Source organism: Dipodomys merriami, unplaced genomic scaffold (assembly GCF_024711535.1).
Source record: "Dipodomys merriami isolate MVZ:Mamm:240054 unplaced genomic scaffold, mDipMer1.0.p SCAF_125, whole genome shotgun sequence".
In the NCBI taxonomy this organism is placed as follows: Eukaryota; Metazoa; Chordata; class Mammalia; order Rodentia; family Heteromyidae; genus Dipodomys; species Dipodomys merriami.
This window is the reverse complement of record NW_027202549.1, coordinates 2930328-2947887: the sequence shown is the minus strand read 5'-3', so window position 1 is coordinate 2947887 and position 17560 is coordinate 2930328. Positions and strand designations below refer to the sequence as shown.

Sequence of the window (17560 nt, the reverse complement as noted above, 5' to 3'; positions counted from 1 at the left end):
GATACTGGGGAGAAAAAAAAACAACAACAACACCTAAAGCAAACCAAAAGAACAACCTAAGCTCCATGCTTTGTTTTTTGACAGTTGATGTAAGCTTAAGGAATAAAGTCAAGGAAGACATATTTCAACAGAAGCAAAATGAGAGGCTTACCAAGTATTCAACCTGCCATCCTTTTCAAATCTTCCCTACAGTGCTTCCATCTTTTGTGCAGACAACTCTTTAATTTTTCAGATTTTTCCTAGAGCCAAGACAAAGTTAAAGGGGTCCTCAATAACATGGACCTCCCGCCTCCCAAATCTACTATTAAGCCCTTCATTGAGTAACTGTCAGCAAGAGAACAAGAGCAAACGTTACAGTCAACCAGAAATGCAGTAATAGACAGGTTCTCTTTCCCGATAGCCTTCCCTGGTCCCTATTCAAAATTAATTCTGCTTTTACTTTTCTTATTGGTGGGACCCATGAGGACACCAGAGGCTCCAACCAGAAATCCAAAGTATATGACCCAATATCATATATACGGTCAGAAGCACCCAATTACAAATACGGGCTCAGACCCTTCAATGAGACATACACCTCCCTTATAACCCAAGACACACAATCCTGAGAATTCATTTGGAAGGAACAAACATGAAAACATTTCCATTGTTCCACTCTTGCGCCTCTACTATGACCAAGCAACTCATGGACCAAGTATTTTATATGCTTCATTATCAAATTTAATGCAGTGAAGGGCTGGGAAGGTGACTCAGTGATAAAGCACTTGCCTTGCAAGCATGAGGTCCTGGGTTTGCTACCTCAGCACCACATAAGCAAAAAAAAGTTGGAAGTGGTGAAGTTGCTCAAGTGGTAGAGTGCTAGCCTCGAGCTGAACAACTGAGGGACAGAGTTCAAGCCCCAGGCCCAGAGTTCAAGCCCCACAACCAACAACAACAACAAAAATTAATGCAGTGAAAGAGGTATTATTACTTTATAGATGAGGAAATAAAAGCTTAGAAGCTGGGTGCTAGTGGCTCATGCCTCTAATCTAGCTACCCAAGCTACTACAGGTATGAGACACCAGTGCTTGGCAAGCTACTTGAAGTCCTATATTAAATGGCTGAAAAGGGACTAGAACCTGAGCAGCTGATCACTTATTCAAGCTGTGGAACAAAGCCAAAAAGACACAAGATCGCATCAATAATGATGCTCACAGCAACACAACCTGTCCCCAATAGTAGTAGCACATAAGAACTCACTTAAACAAATGCCCAATGAGGAAAACTAGAGCAAATTATAGTTCAAGACAAGATAGTGTGCTATCAAGCCATTTAAAGTAACTTCTGAGGACAAAAGTAAAAATGCAAGAAAATAATTAATAAATACATGAACAACACCAGAATAAATATATGTGTACAGTGATACTTGTATATCTACCAGTTAAGGGATATTTATGCTTTGTTCACAGAGCTATCTTTCTAGTGTCTGCCATATAGTGTATGCCCAATAAATATTCATACGTATGCATATAGACACGATCTAAGGAATAGTAAGCAAGGAAGAAAACTTTAATTGTAGGCTAACGGAGCCATGAATGATATGAATACTGTAGCTAACACCTAAAAACAAATTTAAGACCAAGAAACAAATGTCAAATTATCTCTTGACTATATTCCATTTCCATAGTTCCTAAAGTAATTTGAAAATACAAGACAAGAATGAAAATTGGCCTGGAATCTGATGAAGAGTTTTCTAAAAGGTGGTAAGCAGGTACACAGAGATGACAACAACCTTTTTAAGTTGCCAAGACAGGGCCAACCTTGCACTAGTTGTTCTTAAGGCAAATGTCAATGTCACTCTAGACAGTTTCTCATTTCCCCTTTAAAAATAAATTTATGTATCTGTAAGACACACACCAGACTTAGAGCTTAAAACATTGTGAAATATGGCCACTCATATGCACTTATATAAAACATGGGAATTTAATGTGGATTCTACTTAGATACAAGCATGCAAAGAAACTCTGAGGTCAGATCATAAAAATAGATACCAGACAGTTGCCCAGCATAGAAACAGCTTGAAAATACTTTCCCATGAATAGTAGTTACAAAAAAAGAAAAAGTACTTGATTAATAAATGTATAAATAATAAAGGTAAAAATGCTCCTACAATTTAGCAGGAAGGACAGAAGAAAGTCAACGTAGTAATTAAAATTAAAGTCTTCACCAACTATGACACATATTTTTAGTGCTGAGAACATTAATTGATCATTTTACAAATTACCAAAGGCATAGAAATTGGGTTGTTTTGAACACAAAAGTATAAAGACTTTGGTACAGAGTCAGAAACTCTGAAAACTCATGATTTTCTATCCATATTTTGTATAAGAGCAAACACTAGATTCTAAAACAAATTCAAGCAAGGAGAAGGCAGCAATAAAGTATTCCTAGGAAACATTCCTAGGAAATTACTACTACCATTAGTACAGAAATTCATAAAGCAAAAACTGTACTAAAAATATTCATAATAATTGGCTTATTTCTCCAATCTACTAGACTTGAGAAGCAGTGGAGTTCACTATGCCAATTCAAGTATTACTGTACCAAGAGTTTATTCCTTTCCTCCAACACTAAAGATTCTTCAGGCTATATGCATGATAAGTCTACATTTTATTCACTTCTACCTATATGTCTTAAATCTCTCATTAGAACCGACACATTCCAAGGCTTACCACTCTGTGAGAATCTCTAATTGCACTGCCTTTCAATCCTCAAGTTCAAGGTTCTACTGCCTCACCACACAGTGCTCAGGCAACTCAATACAGATTCTAGACTAGAGCCAACCTGATCAGAAAGGTCCCAGACAGTCTATCCCCCAAACAACCAGCAAAAAGCTGGCTGGAGGTATGGTTCAAGTGGTAGAGCACCAACTAAGCAATTTCAAGGACCTGAGTTCAAATCTCTATATATAGAGAGGGGACTTCTTATAAGTTTCAAATGAACATCCTGTGTAACAAAGGAGACTTTCATTTATTGTTTTATATGTATTTCCCCCTCCGACTACACAAATGCAGTATCTCAATGCTAACAACTATCCTATTTGTATAGGATAATAGCTGTTTTGCCACTATTTGAGTAATTAGTTTTCTCCAATGACATGCATTTTCTTTATTTCTTATTCTGTTGGCCTGGGTTTTTTTGTTTTTGGCCAGTCCTGGGGCTTGAACTCAGGCCCTGGCCACTGTCCCTGAGCCTCTTTGTGCTCAAGACTAGTGCTCTACCACTTGAGCCACAGCACCACTTCCAGCTTTTTCTGTTTATGTGGTACTGAGGAACTGAACCCAGGGCTTCAAGCATGCTAGGCAAGTACTCTACCACTGAATCACCTTCCTAGCCCCTGTTGGTCTGATTTTCCAGGGGCTTCTCTTCCTTATTTTTTTTTTTTGTCGGTCGTGGGGCTTGAACTCTGGGCTTGGGCGCTGTCCCTCAGCTCTTCAGCTCAAGGCGAGCACTCTACCACTTGAGCTACAGCGCCACTTCCGGTTTTCTGGTGGTTTATTGGAGATAGGAGTCTCACGGTCTCTCCTGCCCGGGCTGGCTTTGAACCGCGATCCTCAGATCTCAGCCTCCTGAGTAGCTAGGATTACAGGCGTGAGCCACCAGTGCCCGGCCCTTATTTGTTTTACTTGGTGCAGTACAAGACTTCAAAGCCAGAGCTTTGTATGTGAGGCAAGCACTGATATTGAGTTACAACCCCAACACTTGTTTTTGTGTTTGTGCCTCTCCTGGAGCTTGAACTCAGGGCCTGGACCCTGTCCATGAGCTTCTGTGTTCAAGAAAGGCTCTACTACTTAAGCCATAGTTCCACTTGAACCATTTTGGTAGTTAATTAGAGATAAGAATCTCACGGATGGGGCTGGGAATATGACTTAGTAGTAGAGTGCTTGCCTAACATGCATGAAGCCTTGGGCTCAATTCCTCAGTACCACATAAACAGAAAATGCCAGGAGTGGCGCTGTGCCCAAGTGGTAGAAAGCTGGCCTTGAGCAAAAGCAGCAGCTCAAGGACAGTGCCTCAGAACTGGAAAAAAAAAAAAAAACAACAACAACAAAGAGTTTCATGGATTTTCCTGCCAGGGCTGGCTTCGAACTAGGATCCTCAGATCTCAGCCTCCTAAGAAATTAGGCTAATACCTGGTTTGGTTTTTTTGTTGTTGTTGTTGATGTTGTTGTTGTTTTGAGACAAGGTCTCATTAAACAGACTAATTGGCCCCCAAACTCTCTCTTGACCCTCTTTCCTCAGCCAGTCCAGTATTATTAGTACTCCATACTCAACTCCACCTTCCTTTTTCAGCTCAAAACAATGCAGAACCCAACCACTGTGTCCTAATAAGAGCTCTCAAGGACAACTAGCAGAGCAAACATATAAAATAGTAAATTGGTTTTTTTGCTAGCACCAGTTTCAACTTAAGGCCTCACATTTGCTTGGCTGGCACTCTACCACTTGAGTCATACTTTCAGCCTTGCTTTTTGCTATTTTTTGCCCAGGCTGGCCTTGACCATGATCCTCTGGGTCTCAGCCTTATGAACAGCTAAAATTAAAAGGATGAGCTATCAGCATCTGACAAACTGGTAACTTTTTGTTACATGTAGTTTGCCACCTCCCCTTTCTCACACACAAAAAGCAACTGCAGGGATGGGTGCATGTGCCTCTCACCTGTCTCAATATGGCAGAAAAGTAGTTAGGGAATGTGACACAGCTAGAATTTCTGGGCCTAAATGGGACCATCCTTAAAGACCTTGATTAAGTAACACTGTTCAGTGCACATCAACAGACCTGAGAATTCCTTTCCTAACTTAAAAACCAACACTATTCCAGGCGCTGGTGGCTCACACCTGTCATCCTAGCTACTCAGGAGGCTGAGATCTGAGGATCATGGTTCAAAGACAGCCTGGGAAGGAAAAGGCGTGAAACTCTTAACTCCAATAAACCACCAGAAAACTGGAAGTGGTGCTCTGGCCCAAGTGATAGAGCACTAGGCTTGAGCTGAAGAGCTCAGGGACAGCGCTCAGATCCAGAGTTCAAGCCCCATGACTAACAAAAACAACAACAAAAACAACAACACTATGGCCAGGCACCAGTGGCCCTTACACAGGAGGCTGAGATCTGAGGATTGCAGTTCAAAAAGTCCCTGTGAGCCGGGCGCTGGTGGCTCACGCCTGTAATCCTAGCTACTCAGGAGGCTGAGATCTGAGGATCGCGGTTCAAAGCCAGCCCGGGCAGGTTCGAAACCAACCAAGGCAGACATATCCTTAAGAATCTTATTCCCAATTAACTAGAAAAAAAGCCTCAAGTGGTAGAGGGCTAGCCATGCGCAGAAAATACTAATCAAGCTGGGAAGGTGGCTCAGTGGTAGAGCACTTGCCTTGCAATGCCTGAGGCCCTGGGTTCGATTCCTCAGCACCACATAAGCAAAAAGAAAAAGGACGGAAGTGGTGTTGTGGCTCAAGTGGTAGAGCACTAGCCTTGAGCTGAAGAGCTGAGGGACAGCGCCCAGGCCCAGAGTTCAGGCCCCAAGACCGGACCCCCCCCCCCCAAAAAAAAAGAAAGAAAATACTGATCAAGAGCTTAGAGCCAAGTTCAAATCCTGTCAGTATCAGTACAGGAAACAACCACAAAACAAAACAAAAAACCCAACACTGTATGTACAACCTGATAATATAGCTAAAAGCAAATGAAACTAGTAGACCAGAAAGGAAGTATGTATAGTAAAAAAAGGAAAGAGATCTGATGCCTTTCTACCAGGAAAATGTCTTCCATAAATATGGGTCCCAACAAGTTTCCGATAGCCATGGGACAGTAATTCCAAATCCAGAGGATCTATGCATTCCTATTCTTCAATTTTCTGTTCTGTACGAGAGAAGATATAATCATTTCTAGAAATAAGTCACACACACACAAAAAAGGTTTGGCTATTAGCTACTAGCCAGTTGCTACTAAAGCCATGGTTATTTAGGTCTAAGGTATTTAGCTGTTGCTGACCATCTAGCAAGAAAAAAAAAAAAAAATCCAAGACAAAGTACCTGCGAGGCGCTGATGGCTCACACCTGTCACTCTAGCTACTCAGAAGGCTGAGCTCTGAGGATCACAGTTCAAAGCAAGCCAGGGCAGAAAAGTCAGTGAGATTCTTATCTCCAATAAACTACTCAGAAAAAGCCCGAAGTGGTGCTGTGGCTCAAGTAGTAGAGCATTAGCCTGTGCAAAAAGCTCAGGGACAAAGCCCTTAGCCAAGTTCAAGTCCCAGGACCAGCAAAAACAAAACAACAACAACAACAAAAAGAAATCATACATGACATGCCTTAGCTATTTCCATGTAAGTACCAACAAGAAACTTTATTTTGGTTGAGAGTATCACCATGAGCACTTCTAACCTTAATTTAATCAGACAACAAAATCCAAGTAATAGTTTACAAAGGATGAATGAACAGCAAAAGCAATACAGTAAGATAAATATTCCCATTTTCACACTATAGCTTACACCAGACAAGGAAATATTCAGAAAAACTTCCAAAGGTATGCTAGTTTAAGTGTTAAGAAACTAAGATCTTTGCTGGAATAATCAGCTCTGTTCATGCTTTAAAATTCCCACACTAATGCCTCCCAAAATCAATTAAATACAAGCTAGGAGAACTTAAAAGAATTACTGCTGAAATCTCTTTCAATATTAAACAGCAGTTATCTGTATAAGAAACTAAAGAAGTTCAGTAGCCCAAAGACACTGATTATTCAGGACAAACCAGGGGAATGTGAATACATTTATCAAACAAGGTTGTACATAAGATGGTGATAATGGTAACTTACCTATTTTATGAAGATTCCTAAGACACTTTATGAAACAAGGTTAAATCTGAGCAATTCTACTACTACATATTTCTGATCTATCTTCCATGAATCTACTCTACTCCGCCTTTCTAACTCTTAGTAATATGGCAATCTGAGGGCTTTAGACATGTATAGATCACAAAACAAGCAAATTTGACAAAATATCCAAGAGATACAACATATAATCAAATTTGGCTTCAGGCTACAAGGCTATTTTAACAGGCTACAAGAAGCATTAGTTAACAGCTCATCCTTAGATTTCATTTTATTTATGTTGGTTGTGGGGTTTAAACTCAAGGCCTAGGCACTGTTCCTAAGCCTTTTTGTGCTCAAGGTTAGTGCCCTACCACTTGAGCCACAGGGCCACTTGTTTTTGAGTTAATTGGAGATAGGAGGACTTTTCTGCCCTGGCTGGCTTTGGACTGAGATCCTCAGATTTCAGCCTCTTGAGTAGCTGGAATTATAGGCGTGAGCTACCAACGCCCATCTTTCTTATTTTGGTTTTTTTGGTTGGTTGTGGGGCTTTAACTCTGGGCCTGAGCGCTGTCCCTCAGTTCTTCAGCTCCAAATTATTGCTCTACCACTTGAACCACAGCACCACTTCCAGTTTTCTGGTGGTTTATTAGAAATAAAGAGTCTCAAGGGCTTTCCTGCCAGGGCTGGCTTTGAACCTAGATCCTCAGATCTCGGTCTCCTAAGTAGCTAGGATTACAGGTGTGAGCCACCAGCACCCAGCTTATTTTTATTTTTTGATGTCAGTCCTGGGGATTGAACTCAGGGCCTGGACACTGTAGTTAAGCTTCTTTTGCTCAAGGCTAGCACTCTACCACTTTGAGTCATGGCTCCATTTCTGGCTTTTTTGGGAATTTAGTAGAGATAAGCATCTCACAGACTGTCCTGCTTGGGCTGGTTTCAAACCTCAATCCTCAGACCTCAACCTCCTGAGTGGCTCAGATGATAGGCGTGAGCCACTAGCACCCAGCATCATCCTTTTAATTGGGGAGATCATAGTTGGAACCAGCAACACTACTCACCTTTAGTACAGAGGCTAGGCTGGTCATGTGTTCATTGAGGGCACCCTCAGACTCCTTATAGGTTAAGCAGGTGAACTGGTACTCCTCAGGATCAAAGGCATCAGCTCCCTGTTGCTCCACATCGCTGGCTACTCCCACGTAATAGTCCTCTATGTCCCCAGGGTCCTCGTCCTCTTCTTCTTCTTCCTCCTCACAATTTGGATCATAATCCTCTTCATTGCTGTCAGACCCCTGGCTATTCATGTCCACGGACATCTTAGCATCCAGCCAGGTTGCGGATCAGAAAAGCAGGTGCTTCCCCCCCCTCCCCCCCAATCTTTACTGCTTTATCAAATGCATTAGTGTTGTTTTTTTTGTTGTTGTTATTGTTGCTTTTCTGTCTTCTAAAGGAGGAAAGAAAAGAAAAAGTGTTACTCCCCTCCTCCATGACAGACTATCACAAACAATTCAAGAATCAAAATGGGGGCTGGATATGTGGCTTAGTGGTAGAGTGACTGCCTAGCATGAGTGAAGCCCAGGGTTCGATTCCTCAGTACTACATAAACAGAAAAAGCAGGAAGTAGTGCTGAGGCTCAAGTGGTACAGCACTAGCCTTGAGCAGAGGAAGCTCAGAGACAGTGCTCAGGCCCTGAGTTCAAACCCTAGAACTGTCCCCCCCCCAAAAAAAAAAAATCAAACTGGCACATCCTTGGTCTTATTCCCATTTATAGCCTCATATGAAGAAGCTCACCATTATCTCCCAGACCCAGGCTTATCAAAAGGAAACTTCCTTGCCTGAATCCCTCAGAAGCACATCTAGAGCTGGGACTATAGTGTTTATCTAACATGCATGAAGCCCTGAGTTCGATTCCTCAGTACCAAATACACAGAAAAAGCCAGAAGTGGTGCTGTGGCTCAAGTGGTAGAGTGCTGTTCTTGGGCAAAAGAAGCTCGGACACTGCCCAGGACACTCAGTTCAAGCCCCAGGACTGACAAAACAAAAAAAAGGAGGGAGGAGGGCATGGTTCAACTGGCTTTCGAGCACTTCCCATGCAAGCAGGATTCCGATATAAACCCTGAGTAACACACACACACAAAAAAAAAGGAGAAAAAAAAACATAGGTAAGTACTTAGAAAAAGCCGGGAGTGGTGCTGTGGCTCAAGTGGTATAGAGTCTAGCCTTGAGTAAAAAGAAGCTCAGGGACAGTGCCCAGGCTTTGAATTCAAGTCCCAGGACCTGAAAAAAAAATCTACAACAAAAATTAGGGAGCTGGAGATGGGCGCCAGTGGCTCATGCCTATAATCCTAGCTACTCAGGAGGCTGAGATCTAAGGATCACAGTTCAAAGCCAACCCAGGCAGGAGAGTTTGTGAGACTCTTATCTTCAATTAGCCACCATAAAACCAGAAGTGGCGCTGTGGCTCAAGTGGTAGAGCACTCGCCTTGAGCTGAAGAGTGCAGGAACAGCGCCCAGGCCCAGAGTTCAAGCCCCAGGACCAAATAAACAAACAAATAAATTAGGGAGCTGGAGAATGATTATTTAGTGGTAGAATACTTACTAGCAAGTATGAGGCTGTGTTCAGATATCAGCAATGCCTAATCAGTAATTAATATATTAATATATTAATATATGGAACCATTAAAACAATTATGGATGCAGAAAAAAAAGATACACTGAATACATGCAGTCAGTGTAAAGGATTACACAGCCACTTTTTATGGTGTTATAAAAAATGCTAATAAGTCTAAATTAAGTATAAGACAACAAAATGATGTTTGTAATTCAACATGTAAGAGATTTTGTTTAGTAGAACCACCTAACCACAGCTGAACTCATTAAAGGGAAAAGTTCATCTTTAAGTTAAAAATACCTGTTATCTTTGAAGGTCTTCCAAGCAGACGTCGTCACCCAAAAAGCCTGTCATATGATTTCCATCTACAATGAAATGAGAGAATATATTTTTAAAATAGGTACCCTTTTTTCCAAATTTACTTTTTTTTTTTCCCCCTTGTCCTGGGACTTGAATTCTAGGCCTGGGCACTGTCCCTGAGTTCTTTTTGCTCAAGGCTAACAACACTCTACTACTTGAGCCACATTGCCACTTCCAGCTTTTTCTATTTATGTGGAACTGAGGAATTGGAACCCAGAGTTTCGTACATGCTAGGCAAGCCCTCCAAGTTTACTTATTTTCCTTCTTATTTTGACAGATGCAAGATTTCAATCAGGACTGTTACTGTTAAGACAAAGTCTAGCTACATGAAGACTAGCTTCAAACTCCTGGTCATTGTTTTCCTTTCTAGATATACATTAGCAGGCTTACTATTGTTAGTTTTTGGTGGTAATAGGCCTCATGCTCACTCAGCTTTGCTTGCTCCAATTGGTCCTCTATATTTGAACTACACCTAATCCTTTTTTCTTTTTTGTGCTGGGCCTGGGGCTTGAACTCATGGCCTGACTGATATAAACATATTTTATATGTTTTTATGCTCAAGGCTAATGTTTTATTACTTGAGCCACAGCTCCATTTCTGGCCTTTTGATAATTATCTGGAGATAAGAGTCTCATGCACGGGGCTGAGAAGGTGGCTCAGTGGTAGAGCGCTTGCCTTGAACGCATGAGGCCCTGGGTTCAATTCCTCAGCACCACATAAGCAAAAAGCCGGAAGTGGTGCTGTGGCTCAAGTGGTAGAGCGCTAGCCTTGAGCTGAAGAGCTGAGGGACAGCGCCCAAGCCCAGAGTTCAGGCCCCAAGACTGGACCCAAAAAAAAAAACAAAAAAACAAGAGTCTCATGCACTTTCCTGCCTGGGCTGGCTTTGAACTTCCATCTTCAGATCTCAGACACCACCTAAGTTGCTAAGATTACAGGCATAAGTCTCTGGTCCCTTGAATTTTTGCTGGTTATTTTTGGAGACAGTCTCACTCAAACTTTCCTGTCAGGGCTAGCTTCAAACTAGGATCTTCCAGGTCACAGCCTCCTGAGTAGCTGGGATTACAGGCACTCAGCTGAGTTTTATTATTTATTTTTTTGCCAGTCCTGGGGTTTGAACTCAGGGCCTGGGCACTGTCCCAGGCTAGCACTCAAGGCTAGCTCTCTACCACTTGAGCCACAGCACTACTTCTGGCCTTTTCTGTTTATGTGGTACTAAGGAATCAAACCCAGAGCTTCATGCATGCTAGGCAAACACTATCACTAAGCCACTTTTCCAGCCTCTTAAGTTTTTTTATTAAGCAAAAAGTTTAAAAGTAACATGGGACTAGAATAATTGATTTTAAGGTCAATTTAAGGTCAGATTCATCCTCATTTCATCTTCATAGAAATTACTGCCACCTTCTTATGAATAGGGAAGCTGCAGTTTATAAAGGTTAAGTAACTTCCCCAGGATCATACAAATGCAACCAACATGAGGCAGGCATGTATTCTTCTCAATTGTTATTCACAGCCATCTGTCAGTGTTGATTTCTGTGTATATGTCCATGTTGGTTCTGGAGTTTGAACTCAAGACCTGGCCACTGTTCTTGAGCTTTTTTACTCAAGGCATATGCTCTATTATTTTGAGCCACAGTGCCATTTCCAGCTTTTTGGTAGTTAACTGGAGATAAGACTCTCATTGAATTTCCTGGCTGAGCTGGCTTTGAACTGTGATCTTCAATCAGCCTCCTGAGTAGCTAGGATAGGTGTAGGCAACTACACCTGTTGGTATTGATAATTTTGTATGGCTCACAACTGAAGTTCTAAATGTTCAAATGGCTCCTGGCATAAAAAACAAGTTTCCCATCCCTGGACGGGGATTCATAACTAACCTAAATTGCCTAACACAAAGCTATGCAAAGACTATCTAGAATTATTTTCAGCTAGACAATGGTGGCTCACATCTGTTATCCTAGCTACTTAGGAACGGCTGAGACCTGAGGGTCAAGGCTTAAAACCAGACAAGTCAGACAAACCCATGAGACTTCTATCTCCAACTTAAAAAAAAAAAAAAAAGCTCCATTACCAGCACTCATGCCCAGAGTTCAAAGCCTAGGACTGACGAAGAAAAAAAAAAGTGAGAGCAAGAAGCTTGTAGATCCAGATTCAAATAAAAACTTAATGGGATGTAACTTTTGCCCAAGTGAACTACAATGATATACACCACCACACCCAACTAAAACTCGTCGAGGAAGAGAAGCTCAGGGGAAGCACCCACGCCCTGAGTTCAAGCCAGCCAAAAAATAAAGTCCTGGCCTTAATCCTTAGTGCTACCCTAAATAAGTCGGGCTATATGCTTCGTTAAAAACAATTTATAGCAATTCTTGGGGGGGATTCTGTTTGAGCCAGAGTCAGCTGGGCTCTGGGTTCAATTCCTCAGCACGACATAAGCAGAAAAAAGCTGGAAGTGGTGCTATGGTTCAAGTGGTAGAGTGCTAGCCTTGAGCTGAAGAGCTAGGGGACAGCGCCCAGCCCCAGAATTCTGGCCCCATGACCAACTGAAAAAAAAAAAAAAAAAAAAAAGAAATACAGCCACAAATAAATCCAATTTCAAACAAAAGCCAAGTTCTGGGTATATACTGGTATTAAGTTTCCTACAGCAATCGTCTCAGGGTCAAGAGCAATGGGCCTAGCCTTAAGGCCTAGTCTCATTAGGAACACACTCAGAATCCCTTATCAAAGGGAGAAGCATTAGAGGGGCTGGGAAGGTGGCTCAGTGGTAGAGTGCTTCTCTTGCATGCATGAGGCCCTGGGTTCGATTCCTCAGCACCACATAAGCAGAAAAATCCTGAAGTGGCACTGTGGCTCACAGTGGTAGAATGGTAGAGCACCAGACTTAAGCAAAAGGAGCTCAGGGGCAGCACTGAGTTCAAGCCCCAGGAATGGCAAAAAAAAAAAAAGTTGACATAAATAAACAAAACAAAGATACTGGACAAGAATGTCAGATGTTTACTCCAAATATGATATTTAGCAGCAAGTGATATATTATTTACCAACTACATCAGCAAAGATAACTACTTGACACCAAGATATGAATCAACTCAAGAATTTTAAAACAGGCACCAGTGGCTCATACCTATAATCCTAGCTACTCAGGAGGTTGAGATCTGAGGATCTTGGTTCAAAGCCAGCTCAGGCAAGAGAGTCCATGAGACTCTATCTCCAATAAATCACTCAGAAAACCCACAGTGGCGCTGTGGCTCAGGTGGAAGAGCTCAGGAAGAGCACCCAGGCCCAGAGTTCAAGCCCCATGACCAACCAAAAAAAAAAAAAAAAGTGTTAAAACTCTAACTCTTCATTTGGTTTTAATACAGTCACCCACTAACCACTAACCACCTGTTTAAACCTAACCTGAAAACTAAGAAAGAACCTGGGCCCCTGATGGTTCACGTCTGCAATCCCAGCTACTCAGGAGGTTGAGATCAGAGGATAGTAGTTCAAAGCCAACCCTACTAGTAAACTCCTAATTACTTCCAAAGAGCCAGAAGTGGTAGAGGGCCAGCCAGCCTTGAGGCAAAAACAAAAACAAAAACAAATTCTGGGACAGAACCCTCTTAGAGCCTCAGTCCAAGCCCCAGGATTGGCACAGGAAAATAAGAAAAAGAAAAGTGGGAGGGAGAGAGAGGAAAGTAGGAAGGAAGGAGGGCCTGGGAATGTGGCTTAGTCGTAGAGAGCTTGCCTAGCATGCCTGAAGCCCTGGGTTCGATTCCTCAGTACCACTTAAACAGAAAAAGTCAGAAGTGGTGCTGTGGTGAAGTGGTATAGAGTGCTAGCCTTTCAGTGCCCAGGCCCTGAGTTCAAGCCCCAGGACACGAGAGACAGAGACATAGAGAAACCGAGAGAGACAGAAAGACAGAGAGACAGAGAGAGAGACAGAGAGAGACAGAGAGACAGAGAGAGAGGAGGAAGATAATTATTCAGTTTTTCAATCACTTTTGCCACAGGTCAAATACTTTAATGGCTACTTGTGAATAGTGTGGCTACCATACCCAACAGCAGAACACGTTCATGGGGACTGCCCGCCCGAGAAACTTCGCTTGGGACAAGAGCAACAAATCCAAAGTAAGGTGAAAGTCATGGGGGAAACACTACTGCCTCTTCTGGAGGCTCAGACAGACAGACAGACAGACAGACAGCCAAAGCGTCCGGGCTCGGGCGAGGCCGCACGTTCCTGGTAGGGGAGGGGGGGGGGGACACCGCGGATGGTCCGCGCGGACGTGGGCATCCACGCGCCGGGAGAGACCACCTCTCCCCTCCCTCCCTCCCTCCCTTCACCCGAACGGACGTTAGTTAACAAATCGGGGGGGAGGGAAGGCCAGCGATGCTGGGCCAGAGGCTCCCCGAACAGGAAGATTCGAGACGATCGCGTTCCCACCTTCCCTCCCTCCCCCCCCCACCCGCCCCGCTTCACCTCCACCCCCCCCAGCCACCCGCCCCGGAGAACGAGGAAGGGGAGGGCCGGTTAAAGGCAATGGGGCCTCTCCGATCTCCCCCACACACACACCCCCTACCCCCCCACCTCACCTCGGTGAAACTGAGGAAGGGGCGAGAGGAGACCCTCAACTCTCCCCTCGCCCCTCCCAGACAGTGACCGACGCTGCAGGAGGGGGGTGGGGAGAGGGGAGGGGAGCGGTGGGGAGGGGGAGGGGGGCCCACGGCGGCTCAGGCGAGGCGCCCCGCCGGGCCCGGGCCCCGGGGGGGTGGTGAGGGAGACGTCCGTGTGTGTGTGTGCGCGCACGCGCGCGCGGGGAGCCCCCCCCACCCCCACCCCCGGCCAGTCAGGGTAAACAAGGCCCCGGACTCGCTCCGCACACTTACCGGGAGCCGCGGCCCCCCAGGCCGCACAGCCCCGGTGAACCAGACCAAGGTGAGGCCGGTCAGGCGACCCAAGTCGGATGGGGAGGGGGGGGTGAAGCGGGAGGGGAGGGGGGGCCGTGCGGGGAAGGGCGGGGAAGGGCTACAGCGGGCGACGGCGCAGGCGGCTCGGCGGACGCCGGTGCGGGCCCCCGCGCTGCTTCCTCCCGACGGAGCCCCGTCCCCCCCGCAGCTCCCGGAAGTGCTCGGGAGCTCGACGTCACTTCCGGCCGGGGTCGGCTCGCGGTCGCCCCGGGTCGTTAAACCAGCTCCTGGGTCCGGAGGAGGACGCCTGGGAGCTAGCGGCTGCTCGGCCGGGACTCAGTTTCCCTTCCTCCGGGGAGTGCGGCCGTGTCCGCCCCAGCGGAGAGCAACGGGGAGGGAGCCGAGGCTGGTGAAGCAATGCTGTGGACCTCCGTTGCTGCATTCGTTCACCAGCGCCTCAAGCTGCCCGCAAAATAACCATCCTATCAGTTTTGGAGGTGGGGGGGGTGGAGTGGAGCGGGTACCAATCCTGGGACTTGAACTCGGGGTCTGCTGAGCTTTTTTTTTTTTTTTAAATTGTTATTTGGGCTGGGACTCTTGAGGCTTCCGCTCATTGGCTGATTCTCTACCACCTGAGCCTCGCCTCCAACCATTGGGTGAGCTTCCCCTCCTCCCGCCCCCTGCCCCCAAGGCTTGAGCCACGACCCGACTTCTGGCATTTTAAGGGAAGGGGGGGGGTGCTTAAATTGGGGATGAATCTTCTTTTTTTTTTTTTTTTTTCTTTTTCCCCAAGCTGGCTTCCAACCGCGATCCTCCGATCTCAAGCCTCCCTGAGTAGCTAGGATAAAATAGGTGTAACCTCTGTGTGTGTGTGTGTGTGTGTGTGAGTGATCGGTTCCTCTCCTGTGTTTATTATACTCGGTTCTGAGGCACTGAGGAGACATCCAAGGAATCCGTGGAGTGGATAAACGACCATGGTTTCCTAGCAACCATTTGGTCGGAGGGGTACCGGAACCGGAGAATCTTAACCTACTTTTCGGAGTAAGTTGCCAACTGGCCCCAAGAACTTCAAGATGGCAACAGGCTTTGGCTCCCCCTGACATGGCCCGTGACCCTCAACCATATAAGATTGTGCCTTAACTGCCTGTGCAGCTCTCGTTTCTTGTCACAACATATGAACTGCCCAATGGGTTTCGGTAGGTTCTAGGACCGATCGTCAGGTGTTGGGGGGATAGTTCAGCTGCAAGTTTGGTGCCCTCCACCGTGGAAATACCAGAGAAGCTGGTGAACCTCCTAGTCTGTGCAATTCCTACCCATGCTCAAGTTGTGTATACACTTCTGTGCAACGGGCTCTTGCGTAGTTCTTGCAAAATTATACGTGACTTCCAGTCTAATCAAATACCGAAAACTCCCAAATTAACTTGGAGTGAAAAGTTATAGTTGGGCTGGAAAATTGGCTCAGCGGTAGAGTGCTTACCTTGCATGCATGAGGCCCTGAGTTCGATTCCTCAGCACCACATAAGCAGGAAAAAAAAGCCGGAAGTGGCGCTGTGGCTCAAGTGGTAGAGCTCTAGCCTTGAGCTGAAGGACAGCGACCAGGCCCAGAGTTCAGCCCCCACGACCAACCCCCCCTCTCCCAAAAAAAAGTAATGAGTAACCTATGGTATGGGTGTGAGTTTTGTGTATCAGTAACACAAAATCCTCCTATACACCTGTGTATTTGTTTGGTTTATCTTAACAAAATTATGATGATGCTAAGAAAGAACCCAAGATACGTTTTCTGCAAATAAAATTATATCTCTTAGGGCTGGGAAGGTGGCTCAGTGGTAGAGTGCTTGCCTTGCATGCATGAGGCCCTGGGTTCGATTCCTCAGCACCACATAAGCAAAAAGAAAAAAGCCGGAAGTGGTGCTGTGGCTCAAGTGGTAGAGCGCTAGCCTTGAGCTGAAGAGCTGAGGGACAGCGCCCAGGCCCAGAGTTAAGGCCCACGACCGGACCCCCCCCCCCAAAAAAAAATCATATCTCTTACTTTTAGATCAGTGGTACTAAATCCACTCCAGGGTCAAGAGAAATAGTCTTTCTGAAGGTTAATTTTGCACCTGTGAAATACAGAATGAGGCTGAATGTCTGTGGTTCATGCCTGTAAGACTCATGCCTGTAATCCTAGCTACTCCAGGGACTGAGATCACAGTTCAAAGTCAGCCTGGGCAGAAAAACTGGTGAGACTCCATCTCCAAAATAGCTGACAGTAAACTGGGCTGAAGAGTCAGGTGCTAGTGGCTCATGCCTGTAATCCTAGCTACTCAGGAGGCTGAGATGTAAGGATCACGGTTCATACCCAGCCCAGGCAGGAAAGTATGTGTCTCTGACAAAAAAAAAACAAACACAACAGTAAGTGCTGAAAGCATAGCTCAAGTGGTAGAGTCTAAGCCAAGCAACCTGAGCAAGAACAAGTCCTTGAATTCAAATTCCAGTACAGGAAAAATAAAGATATGCATAATATGTGTACTTTGGAACATTGGTGCTATTATGTGCATTATCCCAAATATCCAAAAATAAGGGTTCTACTAAAATACATAATAAAACCATTAATATTTCCTGTACCTAATAGATTCCTCATCCTGGGGCTGGGAATGTGGCTTTAGTGGTAGAGTGCTTGCCTAGTATGCATAAAGCATGTACCACATACACAGAAAAAGCCAGAAGTGGTGTTTGTGGCTCAAGTGGTAGAGAACTAGCCTTGAGCAAAAGATGCTCAGGGACAGTGCCCAGGGCCCTGAGTTCAAGCCTCAGGACTGGCAAAACAAAAAACAAAAAACTCATCTTCTTTCCCATTTATGGGAGTTACTATTTCACCTCAGACCTCCCATACAGTGCATC

General features: G+C 44.9%; 1 protein-coding gene across 3 annotated transcripts in view; it reads right to left on the bottom strand.

Moving 5' to 3' along the window:
- Positions 1–14863, bottom strand: part of Arih2 (ariadne RBR E3 ubiquitin protein ligase 2) — a 51386-nt gene extending 36523 nt beyond the window's left edge. The window contains exons 1-3 of one of the 3 annotated variants that reach the window (XM_070017722.1): positions 14660–14863; positions 9743–9807; positions 7893–8275 (exon numbers count right to left, since the gene is read on the bottom strand). In XM_070017722.1, the coding sequence (XP_069873823.1) occupies positions 7893–8147 (255 nt within the window). In that variant the 5' untranslated portion in view covers positions 8148–8275; positions 9743–9807; positions 14660–14863. Of the gene's footprint in view, positions 1–7892; positions 8276–9742; positions 9808–14365; positions 14462–14659 lie in introns of those variants that run through there. The other 2 variants (XM_070017723.1, XM_070017724.1) reach the window with 2 other exon arrangements.
- Positions 14864–17560: the final 2697 nt, after the last annotated feature.